Consider the following 13,113-nt stretch of genomic DNA (forward strand, 5'->3'; position numbering starts at 1 on the left):
GGGAAGGGGCAAGTTGTGTTCAGCACTAGCTTTGTTCTAAAATTTTCATTTCCACTTAGTGTACTTAGAGAGTAGTTAACAAATACCAATCAAAAAGATGGAAGATTTTTTGTGAATTCCACTACTTATTAATCTGAGCTGCTGACGAGAACTGGGAATTTTTGAAAAATGGAGCGGAGGTCCTGAGTCCCAGTAGGGAGAAATTTTCTTTCATGTGACCTGGAAAACAACCACAGCTTCATTTCTGTGGTTATGTGTTCTTAGTCCAGAAATCTGTAGTGTAATAAGTTAAGGGAAAAGAAGAAATTTGGTAAAAGCTAATGGAACAGAAGTTGCACAATGTAACTGCTAATTTCTTGGTTTGTGTTCCTGGTAGTAGCTACAAAATAAACCTAGGGAGCTGTGCATTGAAAACCTCAAAACCAAATTGCTGTGTTGTACAGTTTTCTGTGGAACACCAGCTGTCCAAAGGCATGGAGGAAGAACCCTAAACCAAATGTTTCTGTATGAATGGGAGAATCTGAAATCCAGCAGTAAGGACTTTGATTATTGTTTCTCTCACCCTCTTAGATAAGGAGGACGGTGACATGGAAACAGTCAGCAAGGTTTCAACTGAGAATTACTTTCATGTTCATTCCTATCAGCTTAGATTCTGCAAAATGCCTGAATACATACATACTTATGTACATTCAACCATTGACTTCAGTGTGAGATCAAGTTTAACGCATGCTTAAATGCTTTCTTGAGTAGGGCCAAAAGCTGCTGCTGCTAAAATTGGGGAAGTTTGCATCTTTCATTATTTCCTTTTTTTCATACCAAGATACAGGCTTTACCAAGCTTTGGAAATATGGTAGGAATTGATAAATGTCAGTTGCCTTGTTTAAAGGAGTAGAGCAGATGACTGCATAGAGTTCATATTAACTTCCTTTCTCTGCTGTTTATACTTCTAAATGATCATTATTATTAAGCAAGGGCTGCAGAATGGCAAGAGACTCTCTGAGCTACTGCGTTGATTCCATTTACCGCAGGCACAACCTGTAGTTGTAAAAGACACCAAAATAAAACTGCTTTAGTTGTTTCCCCATTCTTTCCTGCTTCAAGAATGTTCAGAAGCTTGCTTCTTTGCTAGAGATTGTCATTCAAATGTGTGGCTTACTTTGAGCCATTTTGTTCTTCTTGATTTACACAGGCAAACACACACTCACACCCGCACCCACTGATCCTCCTCTTCTGAAAGTATTGATTTAAGCCTGCATATTTGTACAGGAAACAAGCCAAACCCACGACAGTTAACAGTATTCAAAAAATGCTCCAAAGTAGTTCTACATTCATCCTCTTGACACTGCAGGTAGTAACTGTGATCCATTGACTGATGGCCTTTTATCTGTCCCTTGCAATGCTTTGTGCACTTTTAATATGAGACTCTTGTGGGGTAGCCAGCTCTGGTTAAAGCCCAAAGTGCTATCTGTGAGAACAACTCCAAATTACATTATCAGGTTAAGTTGCATTGAGGGATAGTGACAATTGAACTACTGTTTCAAATGAGCATCTAATGATGTTTCCTTCTTCTCTTTCCTGACTGCAGAGCTCTTCTGTATCTCCCTCAGCTAGTTTCAGAACAGCAGAAAAGCACAGAAATTCAACAGATTATTCTTCAGACAGTAAAAAACAGAAAACGGAAGAGAAGGAAATAGCAGCTCGTTATGTGAGTAAATTGTCTACATTGTGCATTGTCACACTTAAGTGTTGCTCTATAACTTTGTCTGATTCTTGCCCCATAACCGCTTTAAAATTGAGGGTAAAATTTTCAACGGGTTCTTACTGCCTGCCTCCAACTTCTGTGCTGAGTGGAAGATTTGAGTGTGTAGGATTGATAGTATTTTTAATGGTGTAGATACAGAGCACATGGAAGACATGTCACAAGAGGACTGAGCATTAGTTAGGCTGGGAGTTTGTAGATGTGGGCTCTAGTTTGGCCCTGCTTCTCAGTGCAGTGCAGCTTCTAATGAAGATTTTCATCCCACGTCCTTGTTCACTAATGTGAAAACTGGGAACCTGCGGCAACCTGTTACACAGAAGCCCTCTAGGTGACCTAAATATTATAATTGTATCATCGCATAAAACTTGGTAAAAGTAAATGCTAGCTGTGAGCAGCCTTGCATGTCATTGTTTTCTTTTTTCCTCAGTACTTAAGAGATGTTAGGCTATTAAGTAAATATTTTTAACACATTGTGATTTGTCATTGCAGGACAGTGATGGTGAGAAGAGTGATGACAACTTGGTAGTTGATGTTTCCAATGAGGTACATGCAATGGTGTTTTTTCTGCCTTAGAGTAATGGTGATGGGGGTGTCTTCAGTGGCTTCTCTGCGTATTAGGCATATGAGTAAGATTACAGCTTTTGCCTTCATAAAGAAGCTTGAAATGCCTCAGGAAATGCAGTCACATAATCCTTCTTTAGAATGCAAATCAGATCTGTAACACTTGTTTCTACAAAGGGCCTTTTTGTTTCTTGTATGAACCAAAAGTCTGCTTGAGAAATTTGAAGCCAGCACAGTACAGCAGATAGGATGCAGCTTCTAACTGTATCTTTGTTTTCTTTCACTCTGGCCATGACTTCATTTGTGAACTCTATCAGGTCTGCCAAGTGCCTTAAACCTCTTCAATCTCTCACCTGACAAATGAGATTTACTTGCCTATCCATAGATTTTTAATATTATTTTTCATGGTTAGTGGTGTCAAGTTTTAATACCTTCTGGAAAATAAAAAATTGTCTTTCATTATCTGTCTCTATTTTACAATTTCATCAGCTAAGTCAGCTGAAGGTTGGTGTCAGTTTTTATGACAGATCTTTGTTCTAAAGTGTGAATTGCTCAAGACAAGCGCTAGTGGCTAGTATTATGTTTTTATACTAATCCACATTGCTGATGTTTAGGACCCTTCCTCTCCCCGGGGAAGCCCAGCACACTCTCCACGGGAGAATGGCTTGGACAAGACTCGACTGCTGAAGAAAGATGCACCAATTAGTCCGGCATCTATTGCATCCTCCAGCAGTACTCCTTCCTCCAAATCCAAAGAACTTAGCCTTGTAAGTGCTTCAGAATGCTCCTGAGCCATGGTCATGTTTCGAAACATAGGCTTACTGGATTTCTCTCTGGACATAGATTTCCGCAGCTAAAACACTATGAAGCATCAAAAAAAATTGTTTACTTTACCTCTTCAAGAGAATTTAATAGAATATTAAGGAGAAAGTACACAACCTTTTTTTTGTGATAGGAAGAGGTTATTTTCACTGGTGGTGTGCGTAGATGGTAGATATGCTGAGAGATGGTTTTCTCCTCCCCTGTGTGAAAAACTGTCATTCTGAGAATAAATAAAAGTACACAGGGGTTCCTTGAGCTGTTTTCCTGTGCTGTGGTTTATAGCAAATTCAGTTCCCTGCTTGGATGTGATTTGGTTGTTAGGGTTGTTTGAATTACCAGGCCATATACAACAATAATAATTTTTATTTTCTATCTAAAAAGTGATCAGTCATTTACAAGAGCCTTCCCTGGACTTGCATCACAAATCACAATGCAAAAAAAAAAAAAGCTGCCTGCAAGTTGGAGGTGTTCTTTCCTTTCATGTTTGTGACCACAGTTAATCACCTTGCTGAGCTGCACAGTGACTCTTCTCTCTGTTCTTCACAGGTCAGGGTACACAATTATTTAAAGAAATAAATAAAAAGAAAGCTTGAAGTGAATGTAGCTCTTGGGAAAGGTGGTGGAATGACAGGTTCAGGCCCAGGAGTCGGTGGTTTGTCTGATGAACAAGCTTGTCACAGAGAAGTGCTGCACAGTTCTGACTATACTCATCACTGTCTCCATCTTGTGTTTCCAGCATCATGTTTGGGCATGAGTTTTTGGTCACTTGTGGGTTTTTTCTGCTTTTGTCCACCTGGCAATGACCTCTTGCAGAAACTCATGGTTACAATGGGAGCAGGTCCACCGTGAGCAGAGAGAGACCACCAACAGATTTCACATAGGCTGCCAATGTAATTATCAGATGGCAGTGATTTTCAGTTATTGACTTCATTCTGAGTCATATGGATGCCCCCGATGAGGAAAGCTGTGAGGGCTGTAGTTAATTCCCAAAGCCATTTTGTCTTTTTCAGTATCTCTGCAGCTTCTCTTCACTGCAAGGGACTGCAGAAACCCAAACCCAAAAGCTAAATATCACTAAGTACGCATGCTTTGGTTGTCTTTGGCTCTTTTTCCAACCACTAGCTAAAAAAAGTAGAATAACTAACTAACTGTACTCTTTTTTTTTTTTTCCTTTTTGGTGTTTAGAATGAGAAATCTACCACTCCTGTGTCTAAATCAAATACCCCAACTCCACGGACTGATGCCCCAACTCCAGGCAGCAACTCCACTCCTGGACTGAGGCCAGTGCCGGGCAAACCCCCAGGTGCGGACCCACTAGGTTAGTGTCTGTATATATTGATGGTGTGAAACAGTGGCCATTTGTACCTAGTCAGACTACCTTTAAGTCTGCAGTAATGAGGCAATATATTACAGCTGTTTAAGCTGAATGCTGAGCTGGTTCTTCAGGGTGTTAATACTGTGTGTGTGTGTATCAATATTTGCCAACCCATATTTTATTTGCTGGCTCTGGGCTGGCTGTGTGACTTCTCCTTTTTTCCTCTCAATAGCTTCAGGTTTAAGGACACCTATGGCAGTTCCGTGTCCTTACCCAACTCCGTTTGGGATTGTGCCACATGCTGGTATGAACGGGGAGCTGACCAGCCCTGGAGCTGCCTACGCTGGTTTACACAATATTTCCCCTCAAATGAGTGCAGCAGCTGCAGCAGCAGCAGCAGCAGCAGCTTATGGGAGATCTCCAGTGGTAAGTGATCAGCACTAGTGTGTTCAGTGTTGAGAGCAGGATTAAATCTAGTTCAGTTTCTTTGTAATTTGGGGAGTATGCTATGGAGAGCATGAATTAAACAGTCTTCCTTTGCCCAGCTCCAGCTTTAATGCACCTTTTTGTTTTGCTTGGGGAAAATTATAGGTTGGTTTTGATCCACATCATCATATGCGAGTTCCAGGCATCCCTCCCAATCTCACAGGCATCCCAGGAGGAAAACCGTGAGTATCAAACGTTCAACTTTAAGAATCAATCATCTGTTGAAGTTGCATTCTCGTAATGGCTGGAATTCCCCTTTGCTGCTGAAAACTATTGTATGAAGCTATTTGGTAAGGGCAGGAGAAAAACTGTTTGATCTTAAAGTTGCATTTGTAGATGTGTTTTGAAGGCTAATAGCAGCCAACAGGGACTGGGTGATACATAGTTTCTGGGGAGACAGAAATAAATGGAAAAAGGAGCTGAACTTTGAGGTGTTACATGGTAAATCTGACTGGTTTATATGGAAATGTAAACTGGAATAGGGTTTCAGCTTTCCACCTCTGCTGTATTCTGCTTCTCAGTTTAAAAAAATGGTTTATTTGTTCACAAAAGCCTTGTAATTATTTGCAAGCTTCACAGCTGCTATAAACAGCAGTGTGCAGAGAAAGGAACACTGAAATGTTTTGTTTGATTGAAAATACTGGAAAGAATTATTGTATCATAATGTTCAAATTCATCCTTGATGGAACTGACCGTAAAAGGTGACTTGCTCTACCAGGCTTCGCTTGTTGTGAGCCTCAGAAAAAGAATTACCCAGATATGAGGAACTCTCTGCTCACAACCCTCTTGAATTAGAGGGGGGGGGAAAAATAAAACAGCAGTGCAAACCATATTGATCCAGATTTTGTGTAAGGGTCCTCTAGTTCTACTTGTCATGTGACACTAGTGGGACACTGTGACCAGCTAATACTGGAGAGTTTGAAGGGCCAGGAATTGTTTGTGCCATTCCTTTTGCAACTCTTACATGTATGAATGTGTTTGCGGAGGAGTGACTGGGAGGTAGTCACAGAATTGCATGCGTGTGTGTAAATACATATCCTTGCCTGCTAGTTGAGCATGTGGACACACAGGATTAATGATGCATCATGGTGACAAGTGGTCAGTCCCAGTGCATGTAACTCCTTTTGTGTGTCACATAAATCATAAACCATGTCCAGCTCTCAGACATCACACACTAGTTACCACCTCAAGTTTACATTTCTGCTAGTTGAGCTGCCCTGCTAGGTGGCTGCCAAAAGTGAGTATGGAAATTGGTGTGCAGTAGCTTCCAGACCAGCTGTTTGCATTAAAAATTCTGTGCTGCACAGATCTTCATCCTACAGAGCAGCAGGCACTTAGAAATGTCTTGAGGTAACGTTGGAATGTTCATTGGGTTCAAGTTCATCTTTGGTGCAGTTGGTCACCCAGAAGGAAGGCTTACTGGCTTTACTAAGCTTTGTTTGCTGTGGTTTGAGAAACAGGAATACTAGGGGTGCAAAGATCTCCCTGTTTACATCTTACTTGTGTTAGGGAAGAGCAGAATAAAATGTGAGGCAAAACAAAATCAATTGAGTTCGATTCTAGTTCATGTCTGAGGTTTTTGAATGCTGTTGATGTATTGATGACTGTTTTAAACATTTGAATAGAACTGTCATGTGTCTGCCGTAGGGCCTGAAACCATTGAAATTTGTTTTAGCATGATAACATGGATTTTTCTTCATCCAAAGTACAGTAGTTTTCACAGCTATCATTCAGGATTGTTAGTTTCTCATTTACTCTTCCTTTTCCCATAGAGTGAAAGTTGTGTAAATTCTCCACACTGTTAAGTTGTCTGCTGAAATGGAGCAGGCAGCATGTGACACATCAGGGATCTGGCCCTTAACAACTCTTTTGACTTTTGAGATATATCAAAATGCTAAGCATAGTACAATATATAAATAGAAAAGGTAGCTACTGTGAAAAGAGAAGAAATGTGCTAAACAGGTGCTTATAGTCTCAGGTGTATGTAAGATAACTAGAGTCTTCAGATAAGCAACATGCAGTGTTAGTTCTCAGAGTCAAAAAAATGCCTGAAAACCACTCAGCTGCTGCAAAACCAAATCAGGCAGAAAAGCAGCAGTTTAATCACACATGCTGGTATGTAGTAATGAACAAAGTGAGAATAATGTAGTAACAGGTCACTCCAGATCTAAACTTTGTTTCTGTAGTGGTTAAATGTGTTTCCTTTGTAGTTAATAAGCATGTGAAAAATCATTTTGGCTCATAAAAGCATAATACACTCAGTGCTCAATGTGGCTCTGCAGAAAGTGACCACATACAGAAGTCGATGGTAATGGAAGTTCCCACTTGTTTTATTAGAGTTTTCATGGGACCATGAGCTGGGTTTTTTTAGCACCTTACTGCAGGAAACGGGGTGATAACAAGTAAAGTATTTCAGATCTCGGTGGGGATGATTGAACCTTAATTCCACTCCTTTAGGCAGCTTGCTGCTTCCAGCAATCACAGAAATCTGTCCTACCTTTTCCTGGATGTATTTAGTGTCAAAAAATGGAGAATTATTATATGATCTGTGACTTAGACCTGCCAGAACAGGAAATAGAGCACAGGATGAGAAAAGTGTGCAAAGCTCTGGGAACAGGGTGGAGAGGTGAAAATGCGGTAGCATTTTGTCCTACTGAAAATTATTGTTCTAGTGTTAATGCATTATAAATTCTAAATAACAAATTCAGTAGTTGAATTCTGAAGACTAGCTTCTTCAGTGACTTCGAAGCAGCAGTTAAGGAACTAAACTCTTAAAATGATTTTTTTTTTTTTTTTGTGAGCTATTCTTATCCCACCATGATTTTTTTAGGTCTAAGGAAATTTATGCCTTCCACTAACCATAAGTTGGTACGTGTAGGTGAACCCTCACATAAAGTTTGTGTTCTTGTAACAGATGTGTTATGTCAGGTAGCATCTCAGAACAAGACAATTTCACAACCTAACTGGTTTCCCTGGAAAATATTTTGAGATGAAGCTGTTGATAGGTTATTCACAGGTGGCACAACTGGCAGTCAGACAGCACATTCTTTCTTAGTGAGAGCCCTGATTCTGGCTATAGAAATTCGTATTTGTGATTATTGTGTCAGGTCCACACACACAAAAAAAGGGGGGGGAAGGGGAGATGGAGAATAGAAAAAAGACAGCAAGCCCAAAATAAGGAAAAGAATTCCAGTGCATTTTTTTGCTGGTCTGTCACGTAATATGTCAGCAGCTGTGCTTTAAAGACTTAACGCATTGATGGTAGCGGTTTCACTGCACACTTGGGGGCAGTGCTGGGCAGTTTCCGTTGAGGGGCATGAGACCTGTAGTGTGTTCAAGGCAGCTTGGCAGTAGTCCAAGTGAAGTTTGCATTTTAGAATCTGTAAGGAAGCAAGCAGATGTCCACGGGCACTCAGCTACCTGTCATGCTCTGCAGCAGCCAGCCAACTATTTCTGTCTTCCAGGGGGGCCTAACCGTAACTTCCTTCCCATCTCTACATGCGGTGTTCCCCCTTTGCTGCACCAGATTAAAGAGTGGTGTCATGTATCCTTACTTGTGCCAGAAATCATCATTGCATGAGTTGTAAAAGCTCATTTGATGGGTAGACAGTGCTTGACTTTCCATGAGGTACCTAAGTTTATGCTTTGTGGGCCGTGCTAGAGAGAAATAATTTATTCTTCACAGAAGTCAAAAGATTACAAAAGTTGCTGAGTGCACAGTCTAAATGCACACAGTGGAAACACACTTTAATTCTGTTTTCTTTAATAGGCTTTAAAACAAACTTCTTAAATCACCCCCTGTCTTTTTTTTCACCTCAGAGCATACTCGTTTCATGTAAGTGCAGATGGTCAGATGCAGCCGGTTCCTTTTCCTCCTGATGCCCTCATTGGTCCAGGAATCCCTCGCCATGCTCGTCAGATCAACACTCTGAACCATGGGGAAGTTGTGTGTGCAGTTACCATCAGCAACCCCACAAGACATGTGTACACAGGTGGGAAGGGATGTGTCAAAGTCTGGGACATCAGCCACCCTGGCAACAAGAGCCCTGTCTCTCAGCTGGACTGCCTGGTAGGTGAATTGTGGCATACATCAGTGAAGAAGATAGCAGGTTGTGTTAAGGTTGAAATGATACTGTTAAGGTACAAAAAAACAGTAGCTACTTGAGTGCTATCATTGGTATCAAAGCTTAATATTTCTTTTTTAATTTCGTTGTTTCTTTTAGAACTGAATTTGAAGTACATTTTTCATCATACTTGTTTTTTTCCCCCCAATGGATCAAATCGTCTTTACTATCCTAAAATCTTATTGATGGGAGAAGGATCAAAGATAGCACAGCAAAATATCTTTTATAAACTTAGACATTTGTTGGCAGTCTTAAGGCTTGATATCCTATCTTGATTGTCTCACATTTTATGTCTGTGTATGTGTAATAATGCATGTCTCTGTTTTAATGTGACAATTAAAAATATCCCTGAGTGTTACTCACAAATTATTTGAATGTGCTGACAAGAAGAACCATTGTTAGCAGCTTTTCTTGTGTGATTTACTAGTTCTTGGTAAGGTGTTTCTTCTTGTTACAGGGGCATTAAAAAAAAACTTGTGCAGCATGTAATGAATTGCTACACAAATGAAGAAAACTGCGCGAATATTTTTCTCTGTCTCCTATGTGGTGGCAGCAAGTCTCACTGGAACAGGGCAGGGGCAAGTGTGCAAGGAACCTTACTGAGAGGTTAACGTGGTGAAATAAACAAGAATAAGAAAATACAACTTTCTGCACAAGCTGTTGAGTACAGTTATCTTGAATTATTTTGGACTGGATTCAGGTCTTTGTGTTTTGATGCAAATTAAGATTAAATATCTCTCAGTACTGAATTTTGTAGATCAAGTTTAAGTACTTCCCTAATGTCATGTAATTTTCTGGCATTAATACGCTTTATCATTGTCACAACTATAAATGGCTCATTAAAACCAGGAGGGAATACAGTACATTTATGGATTTCCGCTCTCATGTTAATGCTGTTTTCCTTTCCTCATGAGTAATCTCTTGATGGCTCCTGTCTCCACAGAACAGAGATAACTACATCCGTTCGTGCAGATTGCTCCCTGATGGCCGCACCCTGATTGTTGGTGGGGAAGCCAGCACATTATCCATTTGGGACCTGGCAGCTCCTACTCCTCGCATCAAAGCAGAGCTGACATCATCTGCTCCAGCTTGCTATGCCCTAGCTATCAGCCCTGATTCCAAGGTCTGCTTCTCTTGCTGTAGTGATGGAAACATTGCAGTATGGGATTTGCATAACCAGACTTTAGTAAGGTAGGTTGACAGAACTGCATCATCAGGTTGTGAAGAATTAATTACAGGCAGTCCTACAAGCTGTTCTGTATACCTATGCTATTTTCACTATTGCGTCTACATAGCTGCTTCCAGTGTTTCAGTGCTAGGCCATAGCCATGGTAATACCTTGACAAGATTCTATACGATTGTTTATAGGTTTTGAGGCTTTCATGATTCCAGGCCTGTTAAGCAGCCTGTAACTATGATTTCCTAAGATCAGCTGGTGTTGACACTGCTGCCGATTCTGTGATAGTTGTCTTTGGTTCCATGCAGTACACTGTGTTTATTTTCCGGTCTCTTCAATTTGTGCTCCCACAATTAGGTCTTGGGTAAAGAAGTGTGTAAATTACTGCATTGCAAACTGAGCATCTTAAGAGTATGTTGTGCAACGCTAATGTACGCTAAGCCAGGAACTAGTTGTGCAGAGCTTCTCTGTGCAATGCACTGTGTCTGTGTTGTTATATGTAATATATCAGTATTGAATGCAAAGGTAGGCTTTACTCTCGGATGTTCCCATTTAGATTGCTCTTTTTTTCCAGCTTTGTTGGTGACCTGCAGGTTCTTCTTAAACTAAGTGAATTTTGACAATACATTCATTTAGGGAGAGTTGGGTATTTTCAGACAAATATTGGCTATCAGTTAGCAGCACAGATCCCAAGAGTAGCTGACCTGTAAAGTGTGCATTTTGAAATCAAATTAGCACTTGGCTGTCTGGCCTGAATGCTTCATCAATTCATCAGAAAACTCATGTGGTCATCCCAGAGTTTATATTAATCTGAGATTGCTATTGGAACCTATGTTACTGTTGTCTTTAATGGCTGCATGTCAGGTACTGAAGGAAAAAGGAGGTATTTTGTATACATGCTCAGAACCAAATCTTTCCAGTGTGAGAATGTGCAAATCTTCTTTCAATATTTTCAGGCAATTTCAGGGCCACACAGATGGAGCAAGCTGTATTGACATTTCTAATGATGGCACCAAACTATGGACAGGAGGCTTGGACAACACAGTCAGATCCTGGGACCTCAGAGAAGGGAGACAGCTACAGCAACATGATTTCACATCACAGGTCCAATTGCAGCAGCTTTGGCATGTTAAGAAAAATCAGTCATGATTTCATAAAACAAGCACTTTTGTTTCCTATTTGGTGGTGGTGGTTTCTTTTAAGGAGAACTAGAAACAATTTTCACTTAGTCTCACACATTTTTTGGTTTTTTATATGGCAGCTAAACATCTTTCTGGATTATGACTATTTTAGAGATTAGGACTTCTCCCATGAGAGTAGTGGAGCATCCTTTTTTAATAGAATTGACAGATGAAAGTGTTCTTGTGTGCAGTCTGTTCCTATTTCTGTAGAGTCTTCAAAAATATTTTACGAAAATATTTTTATATGCTGTCATCTAAGCTAGTATGTTATCTTTAATAGCTTGATTCAGTGCTTTACTGTTGCAGTTTTTATTGAGCTTTGTTTACATACACTAAATTATCTAGATTACTATAGTAATTAGATGACCATGTTTTTAAAATTGTGATAGACCAAAATGTGGTTTTGCTAGTGTTAACAGTGTAGCCAGAGTCAGTTTTTAATATCTCAGGCTCATCACTTTACTGATTGAAGCGTGTGCTGTGCTAATTCCAGATCTTCTCGCTGGGCTATTGTCCAACTGGTGAGTGGTTGGCAGTAGGAATGGAGAACAGTAATGTTGAGGTGCTGCATGTTACTAAGCCGGACAAGTATCAGCTGCATCTTCATGAGAGTTGTGTGTTGTCACTCAAATTTGCTCACTGTGGTAAGCAAATGTTTCCCCTCCTGAGAAATACTTTCAAGTTTATCTTCAAATGAAAGTAGGAGGATTGTTAAAATTTAGAGATTTAATTTAAGCATTAAAATTATTTTTAAAATTCTATATGACTGCTTTTTTCATCTGAGCTAGTTATGTTGTGATCTGACATTGTAGCGTGACCGTATGAAAATGGGACTGTTACTTGGGTGTGTTTCCCACTAATGTGTGAATGCATTGCTTTTATGATTAATCTGTTTCTTAGGGTGCATTTATTGAAAACAAAATACAACAATAACATTTAAACAATCTGTTGCAGGCAAATGGTTTGTAAGCACTGGAAAAGATAATCTTCTTAATGCCTGGAGAACACCTTATGGAGCCAGTATATTCCAGGTAATAATTTTCTGAAAGTTATTTTCTACATGCATTACAGTGCAGTAGAGCTGCACATCTCGGGGTCTGTCATTAGCTTAAGAGTTTTTAAATGGAAGTTCTTGGCTAGTTACTGTGTTCCTTTAACATTTTGTCTGTAATTAGAGAGAGATATGCTTTTGTCCTTTCTAACATTTGAGTAATTTAGCTTTTACAGTAAAATAGCCCTATAATCTGAAATTGGTTTTAATGCCCTTCTTTCTTACCTTCTTTTGCATATTGCTGTAATATAGTACCCAAGTTATGTCATTAGGTGGGCTTTATATGTTTTCGTTATGTTTTCCTTGGAAGAGATGCATTAAATAAGTGGACTAGACAGACTCCTGAAGACAGTAGAGGACCCCCATGGAATGACTGTAACTGGAAGTTGGAACCTTTCTATAGTCTTTAATACCTCTGTGTTCAATTTTAGTGGCAGTTTAGAGCTGTTAAATAAATGTGAGATTTTGGGGATATCCTTCTCTTCTTTCACCTACAAGTACCGCTAGGCTGGGAGTTTTTTTGAATTAAGTTAGCTAGTGTTCCACTTTAAATGGTCAGGTGTCTCTGGTAGTGATAACCTGCCATGTCTGTGCCTTTTTCCGGCAGCATAGTTTGCCTTGACATGAGGAAGCTGAG

The 13,113-nt window shown here is 39.9% G+C and overlaps 1 protein-coding gene across 17 annotated transcripts in view; it reads left to right on the top strand.

Annotated features, from left to right (window-relative positions):
- LOC104058407 (TLE family member 4, transcriptional corepressor) overlaps positions 1-13,113 on the top strand; it is a 296,638-nt gene that overhangs the window by 79,429 nt on the left and 204,096 nt on the right. For 16 of the 17 annotated variants that reach the window (XM_054055175.1, XM_054055165.1, XM_054055172.1 and 13 more), the window contains 11 exons: positions 1,586-1,705; positions 2,249-2,302; positions 2,935-3,087; positions 4,328-4,460; positions 4,690-4,883; positions 5,049-5,125; positions 8,763-9,012; positions 10,011-10,258; positions 11,201-11,348; positions 11,919-12,069; positions 12,380-12,456. In XM_054055175.1, the coding sequence (XP_053911150.1) occupies positions 1,586-1,705; positions 2,249-2,302; positions 2,935-3,087; positions 4,328-4,460; positions 4,690-4,883; positions 5,049-5,125; positions 8,763-9,012; positions 10,011-10,258; positions 11,201-11,348; positions 11,919-12,069; positions 12,380-12,456 (1,605 nt within the window). The remainder of the gene's footprint in view (positions 1-1,585; positions 1,706-2,248; positions 2,303-2,934; positions 3,088-4,327; positions 4,461-4,689; positions 4,884-5,048; positions 5,126-8,762; positions 9,013-10,010; positions 10,259-11,200; positions 11,349-11,918; positions 12,070-12,379; positions 12,457-13,113) is intronic. The other variant, XM_054055164.1, reaches the window with a different exon arrangement.

Source organism: Cuculus canorus, chromosome Z (assembly GCF_017976375.1).
Source record: "Cuculus canorus isolate bCucCan1 chromosome Z, bCucCan1.pri, whole genome shotgun sequence".
Classification (NCBI taxonomy): Eukaryota; Metazoa; Chordata; class Aves; order Cuculiformes; family Cuculidae; genus Cuculus; species Cuculus canorus.